General features: G+C 32.9%; 2 protein-coding genes across 3 annotated transcripts in view; both read left to right on the top strand.

Moving 5' to 3' along the window:
- Positions 1-22,867, top strand: part of LOC140448023 (chitooligosaccharidolytic beta-N-acetylglucosaminidase-like) — a 68,872-nt gene that overhangs the window by 22,919 nt on the left and 23,086 nt on the right. Inside the window, exons 1-3 of one of the 2 annotated variants that reach the window (XM_072541063.1) lie at positions 5,694-5,934; positions 12,184-12,235; positions 16,204-16,377. In XM_072541063.1, the coding sequence (XP_072397164.1) occupies positions 5,928-5,934; positions 12,184-12,235; positions 16,204-16,377 (233 nt within the window). In that variant the 5' untranslated portion in view covers positions 5,694-5,927. Of the gene's footprint in view, positions 1-5,693; positions 5,935-12,183; positions 12,236-16,203; positions 16,378-22,867 lie in introns of those variants that run through there. The other variant, XM_072541064.1, reaches the window with a different exon arrangement.
- LOC140448022 (uncharacterized) lies at positions 16,517-21,569 on the top strand. The gene has a single exon (XM_072541062.1). The coding sequence runs from the start codon at positions 17,788-17,790 to the stop codon at positions 21,205-21,207; it is 3,420 nt and encodes a 1,139-aa protein (XP_072397163.1). The 5' UTR covers positions 16,517-17,787; the 3' UTR covers positions 21,208-21,569.

The following is a 22,867-nucleotide window of genomic DNA, read 5'->3' as shown; positions in this document are numbered from 1 at the left end:
ATTGTGGACCAGTCTATAAATTTTGACGACTTTTATTAATTCTGTATAAATATTGGCACTTTCCACTGATTGCCATAGGCTCTCCAGTGGAACGCTATCGTCACATATCGTCACTTGGCAAGAATAGTGACAACTAAAAAAACATAGTTACTCAAACTGTAATGATTATTAGCATATTACTAAAACATTGATATGGTGGTATTGCTAAAAAATTTAATAGCTTATATTATGGACTTTAATTTGACATATGTTAAAATGGGTTGCTTTAAGCAGGTATGTTTCAAAAATTAAAAAAATTTGATTTACGCCAATGTTCACGAAAAATTGTTACTAAATTTCATATCCAAATTTTTCAGAAATAAATACATACAAAGTGTCATGTAGTTTTAATTTATGAAAAAACAAAACCTAACAGTACATTCAAGAAAATAATTCAAATAAAAACCATGAATATGATTAAAAAAATTAATCAAAAAAGATAGGTATCAAAAAATCAAAACTTATCCAATTTCATTTAACTCTAAAGGAAGAGCTTTTTAAAAATGAGTCTTATAAATTTGAATAAAATGAATTGTAGAATCTAGGAATGGTATGTTTTCTAACTAATTCCAATAATCCTTTTTTTTTTCACATATTGTAAATTTTTGTTTGTAAACTTTCTGTAATGAAGGTTTGGCCGCATTATTTCTTATTTGCCTTGTTCTTGTAATATCTATTTTAACTTGTTTAAAAGATTGCGTTTCAAATGAAGTTTTATACTGAAAACAATTTTCTTCATCGGCAGCATACTTCATTACTCTTATTTCTGTCAGCTTTGCTTGCTCTGCTTCAGTATTTTTTGTGTAGTTCTTTCCCATTGTATCGGCTAAAGTCTTTATGTCTAAAAAATCGTCGTGGGTCAATTCATGAACTTTATTCGGTTTTTCTGTTTTTTTTAGCGTTTCGAATTATATTTACATACTGATCCGGAGTATAAATTGGTCCGGATTTAAGAGATTTTTGGACATATTTTTCTATAACCGAATGAGTATTGTCCCCTTCATTTTGGGTGTGTCCTTTTATCAGAAATTTATGTTGAATAGAATTGATGTGATCGAAATACTGAACAGCGTGTATATATATATATATATATATATATATATATATATATATATATATATATATATATATATATCTGTATGCCGGAGGTAAAGGGCACTATGTCCATTTTTGTCAATATTGGGATTATACTGCAGTTATAATGAACTTTTAATTCTCCACACAGAGGTATAAAGCACTATGTCCTACGTTATAAAATAACGAAGATAAGCACTTTAAAAAAAGTATCATGTCACATTTTGTTTAGAGGCAGAGGGCACCATGTGGACATGAAACCCTATACCTCTGTGTACATTGCTAACATTGCAGTATCATCTAGACACAGTGCCTTGGAATTGATTGTTTACATTTCAGATTTTGTTTAGTTATATGCAGTAAATAAGTGATTATAATAAGTGAATACAACTGATTATGGAGTGCAAAAAACATTCATGTGTTGCCAAAATATTGAATTTGGGTTTAAGACAACAAAATGAAAATAATAGAGGTAAGATAATATCATTATCTCACATTTATTGCATTGAATGAATAACGTTGATTATGAAAAATTATATTGGCATGTTTAGTGATACATCTAGTGATACTGATGAAAAATTAAGATGTTTTTCGCCAGAGCTAAAGGCGGGAATCAGTAATAATAGAACAGGTCACGAGTTAAGAGAACAACCAAATGATCAGTTGAAAAAAGGTCTCTATCCGATGATGAAGTATGTAGTACTGGTAATAATTCCAATGACGAAGATAGTAGAAATACCGACAATGTAAATGAGAACCCAACTAAGAAAAGGAAGTTACAAAATAAATTCAGTATTAAACAAGCCGGTAAAAAACGAATCCGACATTCGGACAAGGCTGTGTAACCTAGGAAAACAAAACTCAATGTCCGGAAAAGAACAAAAGCGTATTAGAATGTTGGCGTTTGCAAAGTTATGTTTTTTAATACTTTAGATATTTCAAATAAAGTGGTTGTAAACGTTTTACAAAATACAGAACAAGGAGGTCTGGTACAACCAGACCTAAGAGGGAAGCACCCTCCTAGCAATAAAACGTTACCTAAAATTATTGAAAATGTTAAGAAACATATTTCATCATTCTCTAACTATGAGAGCCATTATACCAGAGAAAAAACCGCCAAAAAATATTTGGGATCAGAATTAAATATTAAGAATACATACAGACTTTATACAACCTATTGTGCTGAAAATAATGTTGATTCAAAATTGGTTGCTAAACACTGGTTGTATTCTGATGTGTTTAACAAACAATTTAATATTTTCTTTAAATTACCTGGTACAAACACATGTGACGTTTGTGATTCATTTAGTGCTAGGCCCACGAATGAACTAAATCTAGAGCCAAGAAATAATATAACAGTTATTCTTGCAGAGTCAAAGAAGAGATATGATTTAAAAAATCGAGATATTAAACTTTCCACGGATAATCCGAGATATAATAAAGTTTTGACTTGTGATCTCCAGAAGTGCTTACCTACACCTTTGATTACAAACAGCATCAGTTTTTATAAGAGAAAATTGTGGACATTTAATGTTACGATTTATGATTCCTTCGACTCTTCAGTACACTGAATGATGTGGGATGAAAGTAAAGCAGCTCGTGGCGGAAAAGAAATGGCTTCGTGTTTATTAAAATGGACAAATAGTGTAATACCTGACTCTACTATTCAACAAATAACCATATGGACGGACAACTGTTATGGTCAAAATAAAAATACGTTTATTGCAATGGCATATTTCTGGATTTTGAAGATCTTCCCACAAATTCAGCAAATAGATCAAGAGTTTTTGTTAAAGAGCCATACTCATATGGAAGCAGACACTGTTCATGGTCACTTTGGAAGGAAAAGGAAAAGAGTGCCAAACATGACAATACTAACTCCTTGGGATTGGCAACAACTTGTACGCCAAAAATCTACTAAATACAATTTACACAATATGGAATGTGAGGACTTCAAGCAATTCAACTCATTATCTGTCGGAAAAGAAGCTCCTTTTGTCTTAAGAAGACTTGACACTGAAAAACAACGTGTATTAAAGTCTGCCTGTGTTCATTTTCAAGTTCGTCGAGAGGCTATAGGAAAGCTATTTTTTAAAATTTCTTCTGATGATAATAATTTTAAAGAACTTGATATGATACGATTTCGAAGAAGTGAAAAAATTACATGGCCAGACGTTCTACTGCCTATCACTAATGACTTATTACCAATTTCTCGCCAAAAGTTCGATGACTTGATGTTACTGCTACCATATTTACCATCTGTATGTCATCAATTTTATAAAAATTTACCTACATCTAACAACGCTAGTGATTACCCAAAAGATGATGAAGAGGAAGTTTTTGATGCATGAGGGATATACATTATGTTTCTTTTAGTATTCTAACAGTATTCCGGTCATAAAATTTAAACAAATATTAAGTTTTATACTTTACCCTGTAATGTTTGTCATGAAGGAGAAACAAATTACAGTTTAATATTGTATAATGCATTTTTAGTATACATCTTGTACTATGACCCAAAAGATCTTGAAGAGGTAAACGGCACTATGTCCACTACATTGTGTTTTAATTTTTTTTAATAAAAATAAACCAAGTTTATTATCACAATATGTGTTTTAAATAATACAATTTTGAAAGCTAATAATCTGAAGAATAAATTAGACAAGGGTTCGTGACATAATGTGTATTAACATACATCCTGTGAATAAACAAACACAAAAATAAACTTAAAACGCTTCTCCTGTAAAATTACAAATTTGTGACATAGTGCCCTTTACCTCCGGCATACAGATATATATATATATATATATATATATATATATATATATATATATATATATATATATATATATATATATATATATATATATATGTTCAATTTTTTCACATGCGAAAAATCATGTCATTTTTTCGCTGTATTACTAGCTACCATTCTACCACAATTTTACAATTATTTCCCGTTCTCCAACCCTTCCTACTCACATTTTAACCCCACTCCATTAGAAATACAGACAGTTGTAAGATAGCAAAGAAAGTCTCACTCTCTTGCCTGTTGTCTCTCGATGATAACGGACATTCTCTCTTCACTACTGACTGTTGCTAGAAACAGTCGTCCTCTCTTTCGTCTGCTGAGTCCTACTAGGCAGACGTAGAATCTCTCTATCGCTATCGCGTGCTATATCTCGTGTGATCTCAGTGTTAGTACCGCGAAAGACGTGTTCAGAAACCGGTAACCGGACAGTTTCCCCGTATGAACAGCAACCGCGACTGAAGCCTCTAAATACCGCGAGTGTGTGTATGTGCAGCAGAAGAATTGGTAAGACTTTGTATAAACTTTTTATTTGCTATAATCTGTATAACCTTTTACCACATATCCTAATTTATTTGAACCAGCCCTATGTAATACAGTCCTCATTTACTGAAATTATATTTATAATTTCACATATGTACACCCTTTTTGTACAATATATATATATATATATATATATATATATATATATATATATATATATATATATATATATATTTAGAGGTCCCCTGTCAAATTTTTAAATGCTTCGCAGTCTGCACACTGGTCTTTCTTTGAATGATGGAAAACTGCATTAAATTCATTTTTAAAGATACGACTATACATAATATAATTTTCAAACGGTTATGTTAATGTTATGTTAATGTTAACTTCTAATAGATTTGCTTCGTCAATATATTCTCTACTCGTACTGGCCCTGCAATAATGGCTCTCAAGTTTTGGTATCGATTGTATATATTTGCGTATACTTTCTTTTATTTATGTTTGCCGTGTTTGCCTCGTTTGTCAGTAGATAATACACCGGTTTCATTTTGTGAGCATTTATCAATGATAGTACGGATGGGTCGATAACATATATCTAACGTTGGCCGGAAGAACAATTTGCAAACCCTGATTTTGGTGTTGCCAACAGTCAACGAAAATGCAAAATTATTACTGCGATTACTCTTGTGGATTTTGTAAGAATATCGGGGTAACATCTTAGTTATGTGCCTCATTACAAATTCACGCTGCCTGTAAAGGTCTCCCATATCGCAGTAATTATTAAAAATTAAATGACGGTCTTCCTCCGAAACATTTTTTATGCAGTTAAATTTGGAGGTTTCTTTGCACGGTTGCTTTAACTTTCTGTCTGGCATTTCTTATTCCCAATAAAAATAGTAAAAAGTATGTCTATTCTTTAACTATACTGTATAAGACACACGTTAAATATGTGAATAAATAAAATAAAACTTGACCTCGTGTTAATGAAGGATAAAGCAAACCTTTTTTACCTTACTTTAATTAAACATCCCATACAATCGGTTAATGGTTAGCGGATAGAGGATATTAAAATTTATTTATAAAAGTTGCAATTTTTGGTCATAGTACCCACAAAAAAAAGGCCACGTTACTGTTAGTAATTGACCAAGTAAAAATTATTATTAAATGTTTGACGTTTATCTACTCAAAACATAACCTTTATTACATAACAAATTTGTTTAGAGACTATTTATGTTCATACTTAATTATCAAAAAACTGTTATCAAACCCTTTTACATATTAGTGAACGCTCAATACACCATTAACGTGTTTAACAATATTGACACTAAAACCATAATATCAGCGATTACAATCGTTGAGTACCCCACGCACTCCAATTTAATATCGTCTTTTCAAAATACTATTCACAACATCGTGCAGTCTATAAACAGATATTTGTTCATACAAAAATGCCATCGTACAGTGAGTGTTCCGTGATTTTATGGTTAATTTGAAACTGCATAATAATATATGATTTAAAACAATGTTTGGTAAGTTAACGCTAATTAACATTTTTATTCAAATTTCACTATTAGTATAAAAAATTAAACAAAACTTTTGATTTATTTTAGCTTTCCAAACAGAAATAAGTAGAACTATATTCAGATAATAATATTTTATTCACACCGACGTTTTTTATAATACGTTGGTTCATAGTTCAACACCATATTATATGTATAAATAAAAAAACTTGGATATTCTAAAAAATATTACTGTGTAATTATTGGCAATAGATAACAACACTATTTTTTCTGACTTGTATATAATTCAAGTTTATAATTGATTATTTATTATCTTATTGGATGTTATTGATCAGCTGTTTATTTTTATTCTGTCAAAATTTACAGTGTTTTCTGTTCTTCTAAAAAGTAGAGATTGTTAAGAAATTGATATGGTTGGGACAATTAAAATAAAGATTACTATTTGTACACCTTATCCTCTGATTTCTCCGTAATGTATTTTATGAGGTATATTGCATCTGTACACGATCTTCCAGTCCTCGAACCTTGTTGCTCATTTGTCAAACTTATTCTCCAATTCATTCGTTGTTGCAGAATTTTAGTCGTAAGTTTTAGGGTTGGCTTTTATAAGTTAATGGTAGTTTTCTGGCTGTTTTAAGTCGCCTTTTTTGAATAGACCAATAATTAGTTCACTGGGTCTTCATTCGTTCAGTGTTTTATAGTCCAGTAAACAAAACATGTTGTTCTACATCACGCATCGTTGGTAAAGCAGCATCTTCGAGATTTATTGCTTCTAGTAACGAAGAAATGATATTAAGTATACAATTTTGAATAAACTTAAAACTTTTAAATTCATAATAGTTGTTATTCTAATTATAATAATGTAAAACGGATTGAAAAAGCTCGTTATTTATTGAATGAAAATATAAGAACCGTACGAGATACTTAGTTTAAAAAACATTTATTTTTAAATTTTATAATTTTAAAATATTAAGTTTTATAATATTTAGGGGAACTTCTCTATTATACAGAAGATGGATTACATCTTTGAATCTTACTCTGTCAAACCCTTTCCTTAGGTCAATCAGACACAGAAATGCTGGTCTATTATACTCTAGTGATTTCTCAGTAATTTGCTTTATAACGAATATTGCATCTGTACACGATCTTCCAGTACGAAAACCGTTGTTCATCTGCTAAACTTATCCCCTGATTTATTAGCACTTTTAAAATTTTAGATGTAAGTTATAACGTAGTATTTAACAACTTTATACCTCTGTAGTTTTCTGGTACTATTTTATTGTGTTTTATAATTTTATTAATTAATTGTTCTGTCATTGCTGCTCCACAATATTTCAGTAACTCGTTTGGTATCCCGTCTTTACCTGCTGCTTTTCTGGTCTTCAGGTTTTCCTGTATATTTATATTAAGTTCTTTATTTATGGTAATTTTTGGTGTTTCCGGTTCTAGCGTCGTTTTTTCTTTATCTGCATAGAGCTTTTTTAGTTAGTCAATCCACGTATCCTCTTCTATGTGTTTTGGTTCTATTAGTTTCTTTTCCTCCGTTCTTTGACCTCTTATGAAGCGCCATATTTCGTTTCGCAAATTGTTCAAAATAATGTTCCATTTCTTTCGAAAACCATTCCCAGTGATCATTTTTATTTTTCTTACAAGTGCAGGTGTTTCGTCTCTAATTGTCTTTTACTTATGGTATGACTCTTGTGACGTGTATTTCAGGTAAGCTATTTTCCTTTCTTTACATTTTTCCTTTACTTCTGTACAAAACCATGGAGTTCTTCGCCTTGGGGACGACTGCTTTTTATTAATATTTCTTTCACCATGAACTTCCTTGGCCGTGGACTGTACTACTGACTAGTACATACATGGACTGAGAAAATATGGAACCGGATGGAAGTAAAATGCTCAATAACAAAAAAAAAATTGGAAAACAGAGCACTAAAATAGTACGTTCATATCCAAAGAATGCCAGGTCAAAGATGGCCAAAAATAGTAATAGAATGGAAAGCTTCAGAAAAAACCGGAGAGGAAAACCAGCTATGAAATGGAAAACGTATATAGGGAATATAATAATGGAGATGGATCTAAGAGAAGGTGACTAGATAGAAAGCTGTGGAGGGGTAAAATGGTGAGCTCATAATAAAAAAATACCGAAAAAGAAGAAAAAGTAAAAGTTTTTGCATCGAAATTAGAAGGCGGTGGGTGAAGGTGGCCATGATATATAATGGCATTACAGCAGCTTATAAAGGAAATATGGACACAGAAATCCGTCTCCAATGATTGAAATATTGGAATACTTTGCACCATACACAAAAAAGGAGATATCTTTGGAGATATCACCGTATGTCACCATATGCAGAAAAGATAGTAGGAAATACCAGGGTGGTTTCAGAGGTAGTAAATCGACAATTCATCAGATTGCAACCCTGAAACAAATTTTGGAAAAAACACTGGAAAATGGCATTGATACTGATCATATATTTATAAACTACAAAGCAGCCTACGTCTCTGTGAATAAAAGAGAAACGTTCAAAGCAATGAAAAAGCTAGGAGTACTTAATCAGTTGGTAAATTTAACAAAACTAACTCTTGAAAAAGTTGAATGTAGAGTACGAATTCAGGCGGAACTGTCTAAACCTTTTAAAAGAAATAACGGGCTGTGCCAGGGAGACTCTCTCTCATGCATACTGTTGGTTCAATATATAATAAATCAGTGCAAATCCTGGCCTATGCTGATGGTATCAATATTGTTGGGAGAACAAAAAACGCTGTACAAGAGGCGTATGTAGCAGCTATAAAAATGGGCTTAATAATAAACACCAATATAACGAAATATATGAAAATAAGCATGCAACCACTAATCCTACAACCACTTGTTATAAAAAACGAAGTCATTGAAGCAGTGAACGAATTTGTCTACCCGAGAGCGCTCCCTAACACTGAAAATAATACTACCGTAGAGATTAACCGCAAAATTTGCACTGTTAACAGATGCTATTTTGGGCTCAATCTCCTCCTTTAATCCATAATTATATCGAGAAATACAAAAATAAAACTCTATAAAATAATATTACGCCCAGTCCTAACATATGGTTCAGAGACTTGGACTCTAACAAAAAATAATGAAAACGTGTTAAGATGTTTCGAAAGAAAATTACTAAGGCGAATCTATGAAGCAGTAAATGACAATGGAGTGTGGAGAAGACGATACAACTTTATAGAATATACCAGGAACCTGATATCGTAAAACATATTAAGATAGGACGTCTGAGGTGGATAGGGCATGTAATGCGGATGAAACAAAATGACCTAGCTAAAAAAACGCTCCTTGATAGTCAAATTGGACAAAGAAGCAGAGTAAGACCCAGAATAAGGTCTCTTAATAGCAACGATGAAGACATGAGAAATATGGGAATACGTGCTTGGCGGAGAAAGGCGAAGAATATGGACGACTGGAGAGAAGTATTGAGGAGGCTAGGACCTACGCATTGTTATTAGATCAGAATGATGATGATGACGAAGAAGAAGAAAAAGTAAAAGTTTTTATATTGAAATTAAAAGCTTGCATAAAATGGAAAGGTAGTCGAAAATTTTTATTCCGGAAATATCACAAACCAATACATTGTTTGTACATGTAGATAATGAATCAGCTATTAAAATTGTTGTAACTTAATTTAATGCTGGACAGTTCTGTAACGTTTTTAATCCAGGCAGTAAAGTCGGCCACGCTGGTAAAAATATTCTGATTCGGTTTTTTTAAATAATTTGTCCCAGCGTTGTCGACCATACTATCCGGACTATTTTCAAGTTTTGGTTGAAGTATTATGTGACAATTCCGAAATAAGTTCACAGAAAGGTGTAAAAATAGCTCATTTTGATTTAAACTTAGTGATATAAGTATTGTTCGGTATTACAATATAGTTGTTTTAGCTTTCCGTAATTATTATCAAACACTGATTCCATGGTTTCTTTTATATAAATTATTTTTTCTTACCAAATTATCTTGTCCCAAAACATAACAGTTACCATAATTTGGCTGCCATCTCATATTGGTATAGAAGGCAATCATATACTAAAAGAAGAACCAGACTCCTTTGGCAGCAGCATTGGAACTCTAACCATTCGATCTTACACGAAATACAACCGTCAATAACCAGTAAGCCTACATTTGACTATTCAGCCCTCTCAAGACGAGATCTCATTGTGATAAGACGACTTTGGATTACGGATGGCGGTTGTTGACAAAACACCGGTTTTCGGTTATACCGGTTTTTTTTTGCTTGCGGTTTAACCAGGCGGTTATAACCGGCCAAAAAAAACCGGTTTTTCCAAAAACCGGTTTACGGTTTTTTTATTCCAATTGGTTACAAAGTTACATTTACAATGCACTTTAGTTTGCATCCCCAACCATTTCAACCATTTCAAATTCCCCACCCCAACCATTTCAACTTCCCAGACTCTTTCAAATGGGATTTAAAAAAAATAATATCAACATAAATATTTTATGTAACAATAAAACACTGAAAACTTTGTTTTCAAAACTTCCACAAAATTTATTTTAAACTCTTATCACTACAGCTGTTTCGGCTGATTGCCTTTCTCAAGTGATCTATTTTTGGCATGCGTTTACACTTTATAGTAGTCTCTAATAAAATAGGTTGAGGAGGGGAAAACTGTTTGTCTCAAGTTGGTCAGTCAGAATTATATCTGTGTTTTTTAATTTGTTGATTTCCATAGGTTCTAACAAAGATAGTTTAAGGCCTTTATTTTGAATGTGAAGAATTTTAAATTTCAAAATTTTAAAAAGGAATTTCAAAATAAAGGCCTTAAACTATCTTTGTTAGAATCTATGGAAATCAACAGATTAAAAAACACAGATATAATTCTGAATGACCAACTTAAGACAAACAGTTCTGCCCTCCTCAACCTATTTTATTCGAGACTATAAAGTGTAAACGCATGCCAAAAATAGATCACTTGAGAAAGGCAATCAGCCGAAACAGCTGTAGTGATAAGAGTTTAAAATAAATTTTGTGGAAGTTTTGAAAACAAAGTTTTCAGTGTTTTACTGTTACATAAAATGAATTTACATCAAGTAACAGTCGAATCCATCAATTATAAATATTTTACTTAAAAATAAATTGGATAATGCAATTCATCTTTTATTTTTACTACCATCAAAAAAAATTTATCATATATTACTTTTAACACGTTTGTATATTTGTATAATAGGTACATTTTAACTCATTTAATACTTCCTGTATGGGTGTATCATTTTGAAAACGTAGGGAAACCTTGGAGATTCGTATTCGTAATCGGTAATTCGATATTCATAGTCAGAATATTATTTTTGGTAATCACAAAAAGCCATTCACCCACTTTCAATGTCAAGAGTCAAGTATGAAAAATAGATGATGTACCAGATCACTTCTTATGAAAATATTATGATTACAAATACCTTTTCAACGAAATATTAGAATACAACTTAATTGTTTCTGGCTGATGTGAGTTTGTGCTTTCATGTATTTATAAAATAAAATAAAATTTGAATTATAGTTTTGTTTGGAATAATTACTTGAGTATAATAATTATGATTGGGATCCAAAATAATACGTAACCTAATCCTAATCACCGTAAAAACCTAATAACCGGTTTTTACTTTAAAAATAAAAAACCGGTTATAACCGGGACAAAAAAACAACCGATAAAACCGGTTATTAGGAAGTAAAAAAACCGGTTTTGCTTAAAACCGGTAGGTTTTTCCCATCCCTACTTTGGATAGGACATTCAAAACTCACACACGGCTACCTAATGTCCTCTAGCATCCGTCCCTCCTGTCAAAGCTGCCAATCATATTTGACAATCAAACATATTCTCACTGAATGCCATCAACATTCGGCCAGAAGATTACCATACAAACTCAAACGTGAAGTACGAGATATCCTAAACAACCCTGACTAAATAAAAGCTGTGCTACAATTCCTTAGAGATGAACACTTATATCAAAAAAATATAATTAGATTTTAATTTAGACATTGTATAACATATTATTATCATACTGTATTATTGTAACATATTCTTAATGTAACACTTAATGTTTGTGTAATGAAAATTCATGTTATAGTACCTGTGTAAGTGGCCATAGTAGCCGAGCACGTTAAAGTTGAAATAAAAAAAAATTATTTTTATTATGTTTAATGCATACACTATTAAATTATTAATACATTGTATTTTTAATTTAAATTGTTTTATATATTTCAGGTTTTAATATAGTACTAGCTGTTTTATGGATAGTAACAAATGCTGCCGATAGGTAAGTTAAAGTGAAGAATTTTTTTAACACACTGAATGGCAAAATAATTGGCCACCCTATAAATTTTCGAAAATAAAAATGCATTGGAAGTTTTATGCACTATTTCATATTGCGTTTTAATTTAATTATTTATTGCCATCATGCATGCTTGTTTTTGACAGTTTTGACGTTTATATTGTTGTTTTCTGTAGTCGTTGTTTCGCTCTTCTAAGTTGAAAACGTTTAATTATACAGTAATTTAGTTTTTTAAACGTGTATTTCGACTAAGTGAATAATTAAGAGATAGTATTATCTACAGTAGATGTTGCTCAAATTATTGCATTGCTACAAGATGCAAGAAGTGAAGTTTCTGTATCCAAAAGTTTAGGTATTCCGATAAGTACAGTACGTAGAGCTTTCCATCGCTTTATAGAAACTAGGAGATACTCACGCCGACCTGGTTCCGGTCGTAGAAGAGTTACCTCGCAAAGAGATGATTGATGAAATTTATTGTGATGGAAGAAATCACCATTCCACTGCAATTGCTGCAAGAAATCGTCTGCAGGATATTCGAAATGTGAATGTAAGCCGACTATATTGTTCCCGAATTACAACCTAGAAACTGTAGGAATCGATTAATTATTTTGTTCGATAACATTAACACTGGAATATACAGGATTGGAGCTGAATTCTCTTTACTGATGAATCGCGGTTGTGTTTGAAGTCTGGCGATGGCCAAGAGAGCGTTTGGAGACGAAGATATAAAAGATATGCCCAAGCTTGTATGTCCCAGAGAAGAAAGTTTGGCGGTGATGGTATCATGGCTTGGGACGAAATCTCATTTAAAGCTCGAACTGAACTTCTTTTCATCAATGACCCCCTGATTGCTCACCGGTATATAGAGGATGCTTTGGCAGAAGCACTAGTTCCATTTGGTTCATTTATAAGGAACAATTTCGTCTTTATGCATGATAATGCACGGCCGCATACTGCAAGAATTGTGACCAAATCGTCTGCAAACGATTATTGGTGTTTTAAGGCACAATACCCAATATTAGACAATTTTGTTTAAGTTCAGTCGTTATTTTTATTCGTTGTAATTCGTTTCGATACTACACTATTTTCTTTTGTATTATTCCAATTACATAAATTATGCTAAGGATCAAGCAGTAATGACAATGACCATTTTTTGTTTTAAAAATGGAAGATGTTGAGTTTACAATATGATATAGTGCATAAATTTTTATTTTCGGAAATTTATAGGGTGGCCTATAACAATTTAGCCATATCCAACCGAAGTTGTTCTGCTTCTTCGTACATTCATACATATACTGTCAACAATAAAGCCTTATGATTGCAAACATGCAGTTTCAACCAGAGAAAACAAAAATATACACGTGAAAAGCATTCAGTTAGATCAAGAAAAATACGAGAAAAAGAAGTCGATTTTTAACAAAATTTAAAAAACAATGCGGCTAATTTAATGGCAAGTAGATATCTTATCTTACTAGGTTTACTCGTACGGTCAACTACTGTCGGGTTCTCATATATGATTAGATAGCTAAATCTAATTTATGTAAATACACAAACAGTTTAAATAAATATATTTTGCAGTGAATACGATAAAAGAAACAAGTAAATTTCCGGTAATGATAACACTACTATACTCAGTTTGATATAATATAGACCAACTGTCTATAAGTTACAATAACTACTAAAGAACCGAAATTAAAAGCTTGCATAAAATGGAAAGGTAGTCGAAAATTTTTATTCCGGAAATATCACAAACTAATAGATGCATTTTTACATGTAGATAATGAATCTGCTTTTAAAATTGTTGTAACTTAATTTAGTGCTGGACAGTTCTGTATCTGTGGTCCATGTTTGGACATAGGCCTCTCCCAACTCCTTCCAACGGTCTCTATCCTGAGCAACATATTTCCAATTTGTTCCGGCTATTCTTTTAATGTCATCAACCCATCTCATCTGTGGTCTTCCTCTTGGTGGTTTACTTTCATAAGGTCTCCAATGTTGTATTGTAGTATTCCAACGTTGGCCTTTTTGTCTAGCAGTGTGGCCCGCGAAGCTCCATTTAAGTTTGGCAATTTTTGTTGCTATGTCCTCGACTTTTGTTTTGGATCTTACCCAGTCGTTCCTCTTTTTATCTGACAGGAGTATACCTAACATTGCTCTTTCCATTGTTCTTTCTGTTATGGTTAGTTTATTTATGCTTGCCTTGGTTAGGGTCCAAGTTTGACATCCATATGTCATGATAGGAAGGATGCATTGGTTAAACACTTTGCTCCTTAAGTATTGGGGTATTTTGCGGTTCTTAAGTATCCAACTAAGTTTTCCAAATCCTGCCCATGCTAGTCTTGCTCTTCTATAATTTCCGCACTTTGGTTCTCTTTGTCAAGTCTCAGGATTTGGCCTAGGTAGATATATTCCTGGATTTGTTCTATCTCACTGCCATTTATAGTTATACGTCTGGGGTCATCTGTGTTTGTCATTATTTTTGTTTTTTTCATATTCATTTTTAGGCCGACGTATTGGGATCTGGCTGCTAGTTCCCCCATCATAATTTGCAGTTCCTCGAATGTGCTCGCTATAATCACTATGTCAACTTCCGCTATTACTCTACCAGAAATCGGTACTACATAATTACGAAGAGTCTAAAAAGGTGGTGCTAAACGTTTGGGGTAATATCTTAGGTAATTATGTAATAGGTCTTTAAAAACAGAGTTCAATCTAAAACTAACGTACGTATGCAGTTTAAATTTTTTTAAATTGAGCAAAAAATACAAGCATGTCCTCGCTCTTTTTTTATTTATTTCAAAAATACGAAACTTAGAAATATAACAACTTCTAAAAGAGAGTCTCTTCATTATGGTACTTGTAATTTGTTGGAATATTAATTTCACAAAACAACAGTTAACAAGAAATCACTTAAAATAATTATACAAATAATTCATTTTCTCCTTATTCCGTATTTTCTGCGTCAATATGATCATTCAATTCAATAATAAATTTATTTCAACCATTAATGTGGAAGTGTCGAATCTTCTTGTAGTATTCTTTAACTTTAATCACTTTGCTAATTCTTTTCTGCCAGTTTTCTTTGGGAATATTAGATACTTTTTTTAATTATCTTAATTACCTTCTTATCAAAGTTAGCAAATATTTTTGCATGCTTTATACTTATAGTATAAGAAAATAGAGAATTGTAACGGATCATTCGGAACCCATCCCCCCTTTCCTCTGCAATGTACAATAATAATTACCCGCAATCCTTTATTTTGATGTATATGACCTCTAGTTATGGAGTGCACCAGAAGAAGATATATTACGTCTGTTGACTATTTTTTGGCTTTCCATAACTGCTTGACGTTTATTTATTGTTTCAAATTTAAAGCTCATTTTCTTTTTCCAATTTTAAAGAGTTTTTTCACAGCAGTTCATGTTCTGACCGGTTGTTTCCAATTTTTTTAAATATTTCTATTGTAGTTATTTCACTGCTTCTGTAGGAATCGCATATCGTGGTTTGCAATTGTTTTATAAGTCAAGCTTCCATAGGTCTTGAAAATTTGTAGTCACATCGCTTTTGCAATGATAGGGTTCATTTTGAACTATTTTATATACAGTTGAAAGTGGTATTTCTGTTAAAATGTTTTTACACATTGAAATATAATTTCTATGTTTCAGCATTTAAATGCATTCGAAACTTCTTTACGGGTACTTTTTTTCAGGAATTACATTCACACAGCCACTGGCACTGTCACTTTCTACAAAATCAGTAATGTGATCGTACGCAATATTTTCAACTATATTATTCCACGGTCCCAACTAAAACGCTTTGCGCAGGATTCCGGTCGGTTGTAAAAAAGGGATCAGCTATCGCTGCATTTAAAGCATTCTACAATATATTATGTTACGGCGACTATACATATCTCTATATGTATTAGATAATTTATATATTTTTGCGTTTTTAGTTCTAACTGGTTATGTGAAAATGGTCACTGTATTAGAGAAACTAGTCAATCCTACCGTGAAGGATATGTTTCACTGGAATTATGTCGATTATTGTGTTCCAAGTACTTGAATATTTGGCCTCAACCCACTGGAACTGTACACTCTACACAGGAGACTAGTTTTATAAATAGCAAGTAAGTAATGAAGTTTTCTGTATTTCTATTTGACAAGTTGGTTTTCGAGAGGCAATGGGAAGTAATGAAACAATAGTTAGGTTATCTGTTTTATTACAAACATAAGAGGCATATATATATATATATATATATATATATGTAGGATTACATTCGTCATCAAATAAACTCCATTTCCGTTATTTCCGTTACCAATAACTTTTATTTATCACGAACCGCGAGCCGAAAGCCGAAAGTACCATGGCTGAAAAAACATAAAACGCGGTATGATGGTAGCTCGACGGGGGGTCGAGTACACAGTGTAAGTAGAGCACTCAAGACGAAGAGTTGATATGCATATGACGGCATCTCATCTCTATACGACGTACGACGAAAGACGATAATATTTTTGCTATTAAGCCGCGGACCTATTTTAAGTTATAAGTAGTTATTGTTTACGTTAGTTGCATTATTCATTCCTGTAATTTACAAGTTAAACAATAAAGTGTTTGTTTCAATTCGGATCGACCCGTGGCCTATAATTATTAAACCCTAGACGACAAAGAAAAACCCTACATTTTGGGGGCTCAACCGGGATGAACGATGAACGATGAACGATGAACGATGAACGATAAACGATGAACGATGAACGATAAACGATAAACGATAAACGATAAACGATAAACGATAAACGATGAACGATGAACGATAGCAGATAGCGGATAGCAGATAAAGGATAGAGGAACAGGATATTATATGATTGACGACACAACAACGCCTTGTTTACCAATACCAACTCAAGTAGATGTGCCAAGAACGAGAAACAGGAGCAAAGAGGATAAAATCTCAACCGATGAAAGATGGTAACGAATTAAAAAACTATTAAAGATGATTTGCTAAGGTAAGAGTTATTTTTCAACATTCTACCAAGCAAATAAAGACAAAGAAGATAACGTTATTTATATTTATATGACATTTGTGTTTTGAAAGTTTTGCATTTGATTATATAACAGAATTAATAGTATAGTAGATGAACTCTCAGTAAAGACGCACGTGTTTCTTATATGAATGAACTATTTTTATTTGACCTAGATTTAATTTTGTGACTATAATAAAAACATTTTGATACATTTGAACATTTATGGTATCCGGTTTTTAAACGTTTATGAGTCTTAAGAGTGAATTCCGTAATAAATAGAAATCAATTATAATAAAAATTTTATTACTCCTATTTTTTGTCGACGATATATTTCTGTTTTAGATTAGGAAAACGATAATTTATGTAGGTTTGATAGCACAAATATGCGTTATTATGGTTATTAAAAGACAATGATCATTTTTGAAAAGGTTTCATTTTTTGTATGTTTATAGTTTATATGTAGTTACATATATTTTCGGTATTGTTGGATATTTTTAAAAAAATATTTTATTATTATGGCAACTTTGGGTTCTATCGGTAATATTGGCTATAATATTACTCATGCTAAATTGAGAGTTGCTAAAATTTTACATTATATTTGTTTTACCACTGATGGTGAACCTCGAAAAACTAGAAAAGCTTTGCGTGCTTTTCCTGGATTTCGGCTTGACGACACTTCCGAACAATTTTTGAGTAAATGTCAAGACGTAAGTGAAAATTTTGATCTTCCTGATTTAATTGCGGTATGCCAAATTCTTGGTTTAAATTATAAAAATGAAAAGCATGACGTGGTTGTCCGTATTTGTTCCTTTTTGAATACCTTTATTAACGACGACGAAACTGAAGACGACGAAGAGGAGGATGACGTATCAGATATGGATGAAGACGACGAAAGACGAAAGGAAGAAAAAAGACAACTGAAAGACGAAAAAAGACAACTGGAAGACGAAAAAAGGCAACTGGAAGACGAAAAAAGACGATTGGAAGAAGAAAGACGGAAAGATGATGAAAGACGTGAAAAAGAAAAACGACGATTAGAAGAAGAAAGACGAGAAGACGATGAAAGACGTTCGGAAGACGAAAGACGTGAAGAAAAAGAAAGACGAAGACGTGAGAGAAGAAACGACGAGGATAGACGAAGACGCGAAGGGCGAAATTATGACGAAGGACGACAAATATGTGATGAAAGACGTAGATATGAACGAAATAATGACGAAGAGAGACGAAAATTCGAAGAAAGGCGAGATGACGAAGATATTTACATACATGAAGAAATTGGACAAAGGAGTTATAGCGCAAGAAATGACGCTGAAGTTAGATCCGTGAATACTGGAGCGACTGGTATAAGACGACAAGAATCATTTGCATTAAGTTTTAGAGACGTGGAGGACAGCATAAGATCATTTGATGGAAAAGACGAATATCCTATTCGCACGTGGATTATCGAATTTGAAGAAGTAGCTGAGATAACAGGGTGGAACAACCTGCAAAAATTAATCTATGCAAAAAAATGTTTAAAAGGACTCGCCAAATTGTTTGTGCAGTCAGAAAAAGGCATCAGAAATTGGCCTGAATTGAAGAGACGTTTAATAGAAGAATTTGGAGAACAGGTAAATAGTGCGCAGATACATAAAATGTTGATGGCGAGACGAAAAAAATTTGATGAGACTGTACAAGAATACATGATTAAAATGAGAGAAATAGCTAATAGAGCTTACTTAGAACAAGAAGTTGTTATGCAATACATAATTGATGGAATACAAGACGAATCATCCAATAAACTAGTGCTATATGGAGCAAAAAATTTTGCAGAGTTTAAGGAGAAAATTAAACTATATGAGAGGATACGCGGTAAGAAGGCTACTGGACAAGCTCAAGTCTTTAGAGCAAATAAAGAAGGATTTAAGAAAAACGAAGACATCGTTAGAAAGGACAAAAGAGAGAAGAACGACGTGAAAAGAGAAAACAACATTACTTGTTTTAATTGTGGAAGTAGAGGTCATAAATCTAAGGATTGCCCAGATAAGTTTAAGGGAACGAAGTGCTTTGGTTGCAACAAATATGGGCATGTTTCAAGTAAATGTCCCAATAAAAATTCGACGAAGGCTACTACAGAAAACACAGCTTTAAATGTAATTGAGGTTCAGCCAAAAACAGCGGTTAAGCTAACAATTAATCAGATCACACTAACAGCTTTATTTGACACAGGAAGTGATATATGTACGATAAGAGAAGATGTTTACGCTACATTCTTTAACGATATTTGTTTAACACCCGACACCATAATTTTGAAAGGCTTAGGACAAAATGCGAAAGTTAACACATTAGGATCATTCTCTACACAAGCTGACGTTAACGAAGAGAAGTTTGATCTAACATTTCATATTATCCCAAAAGCTGCGACATCTTTTCAAGCAATAATTGGAAATAATATTTTACAACAAGCATCTGTTAGTATAAGAGATGATGGGATAGTAATGTACAAAAGGACGGACGAAAACTTTATTATGCACATTATGCTTGACGAAAAAGATAAAGAAAATGAAGTAAAAGTAGCACACATTAAAGACGAAAAACACAGAGAAATTGTTAGGCTGTTAATGGAAAGTTATGAACCAAAGAAAACAAAGACGACAGAAATTGAAATGGAAATTGTCCTAAAAAGCGAGGAACCGATTTATGAAAGACCCAGACGATTATCTGTTTCTGAAAAAGAAGAGGTAGACAGTCAGATAAATGAATGGTTAAACGAAGGCATAATTAAACCTAGTTGTTCAGATTTTGCCAGCCCAATAGTACTGGTAAAGAAGAAGGACGGTCGGACAAGAATTTGCTGCGATTATAGAAAAGTAAATAAAAACATAATAAGAGACAGATTCCCACTTCCCCTCGTTGAAGACGTGCTTGACTGTTTACAAGGTGCAAACATTTTTAGCACGATTGATTTAAAGAACGGATTTTTTCATGTTCCCGTAGAATTTAGTAGTACTAAGTACACATCGTTTGTGACGCCCAGCGGACAGTTTGAATTCCTCAAGTGTCCATTTGGACTGTGTAACAGCCCAGAAGTATTTCAGAGGTTTATTGCTCACATTTTTAGAGAATTGACGGCTCAAAAATATGTAATTTACTATTTAGACGATTTTACCAAATTTGTTTGGCTTTACCCGACGAAGTCGACAACGAAGAAAGAAGTTATAAGTTGTCTTGAAAAGCAACGAAGAATTTTTGGAAACCGTTCTGGAATGATAACCGACCGAGGTACAGCATTTCGATCAGAGGAATTTAAAAGATATTGCCAACAAGAAAACATTCAACATGTTCTAGTCACAACTGAAGTACCACGAGGAAACGGTCAGGTTGAACGAGTGAATAGAACAATGATCCCTGTTCTTACGAAATTGAGTTTAGAAGAACCTACGAAATGGTATAAAAATGTTGACAGGGTACAAAATGCATTGAACTCTACCTATCAACGAAGTATAGGTACTACACCTTTCGAAGTATTGGTTGGCGTAAAAATGAAAAATAAAGATGATATTCGAATCAGAGAACTCATAGAGGAAGAGGTGATTAAAATATATGATGAAGAAAGAAAAGAACTTCGAGAAAGATGTAAAGAACAAATATGTAAGGTACAAGCTGAAAACAAAAAAGGGTATAATTCTAGAAGAAAACGTGCAAAAATTTATAAGGAAAAAGATTTAGTTGCAATAAAAAGAACCCAGTTCGGCCCAGGACTTAAACTCAAGATAAAGTTCTTAGGTCCATACGAGATTGTCAAGGTTAAAGATAACGATCGTTACGATGTTGTTAAGATTGGTGAGCATGAGGGACCAATGCGAACATCAACGTGTGCTGAGTATCTTAAACCGTGGGTCGACAATGAAAGCGACGAATCCGAGTCGGATTCTGAAGAGGATGGCCGAGTGTAGGATTACATTCGTCATCAAATAAACTCCATTTCCGTTATTTCCGTTACCAATAACTTTTATTTATCACGAACCGCGAGCCGAAAGCCGAAAGTACCATGGCTGAAAAAACATAAAACGCGGTATGATGGTAGCTCGACGGGGGGTCGAGTACACAGTGTAAGTAGAGCACTCAAGACGAAGAGTTGATATGCATATGACGGCATCTCATCTCTATACGACGTACGACGAAAGACGATAATATTTTTGCTATTAAGCCGCGGACCTATTTTAAGTTATAAGTAGTTATTGTTTACGTTAGTTGCATTATTCATTCCTGTAATTTACAAGTTAAACAATAAAGTGTTTGTTTCAATTCGGATCGACCCGTGGCCTATAATTATTAAACCCTAGACGACAAAGAAAAACCCTACATATATATATATATATATATATATAATATATATATATATATATATATATATATATATATATATATATATATATATATAATATATATATATATATATATATATATATATATATATATATATATATATATATATATATATATATATATATATATATATATACTCTGGGCCAAAATTAACCGGCCACCTTAAAAATGGGTAATTTTTTATTTCTTAAATCTCCTAAACCTGTTGTCCTATTAATATGTTATAGCCTTATTCATTGACAATATCTTTATAATAATATTATTGCTAAACAGGTAAATTTTTATTGTATACCGGGTGTACGCATCAAACTGTGTTTTTTTCTTAAAGTGTGCATCACCCTGTATTTTTTATCAATTTTTATCTCCGCGGAAGAGAAAAAATTATCTTTTTAAAAAAAAGTCATTTGTTACAGTAAAAATCCAATGAATAAAATCTTCGAAGAAAATTCAAATTAACAATATTTTGGAAATCAAAGTCTAATTGAAGAAAAATTGGATAATAATAATGGGTGTTGCCGCCTCTAGCCCTTAGGACTTCTTGGAGCCGGTTTGGCAATCCATTCATGATATCCTGGATATCAGATTGGGGGATATTGTGCCACTCCCCTACCGCAGCTGTCTTCAGCTCTTCAAAGGATGCAGGGGCTGGTACTCTTGCTCTTACCCGTTTTTTGAGGTTGTCCCAGATATGCTCAATTGGGTTAAGATCGGGACTGTGTGCTGGCCATGGTAGAACTTGATTCTCGACCTCATTAAGGTACTCACGGGTAGATCTTGCTGTATGGCAACGTGCATTGTCATGCATTAGTCTGAAGACATCACCAATGAATGGTACAAAAAGCATGACATAATCTTGGAGAACTTCTTGCACGTATACTTAGGCATTCACACTGCCTCTACCGAACACAACAAGATCAGTACGCGATTCGTAAGAAATACCTCCCCAAATCATTATTGACCCTCCTCGGTAAGCCACTGTTTCGGTTAGAGCGCAATATGCAGCAAACCTTTTATTTTGACGCCTATAGACACGTTGGCGTCCATCTGGACCTTTTAGAGCTATTCTGCTCTCATCTGAGAACAGTATATTCTTCCATTCCGCCATAGTCCAGTTAGCATATTCTCGTGCAAAATGAAGTCTAGCCCTACGGTGTTGTAGGAGTAGTTGTGGTGCGCGAGCTGGACGAAAAGCCCTTAAGTTTATTTCTGACAGTCTTCTTCTAATCG

Source organism: Diabrotica undecimpunctata, chromosome 8 (assembly GCF_040954645.1).
Source record: "Diabrotica undecimpunctata isolate CICGRU chromosome 8, icDiaUnde3, whole genome shotgun sequence".
Classification (NCBI taxonomy): Eukaryota; Metazoa; Arthropoda; class Insecta; order Coleoptera; family Chrysomelidae; genus Diabrotica; species Diabrotica undecimpunctata.
The sequence above is the reverse complement of the archived record's forward strand: the minus strand, read 5'-3'. Positions and strand labels throughout refer to the sequence as shown.

Excerpts from the sequence above, each read along its gene's own strand:
- LOC140448022 (XM_072541062.1), top strand. The coding sequence starts at position 17,788 with ATGGCAACTTTGGGTTCTATCGGTAATATTGGCTATAATATTACTCAT.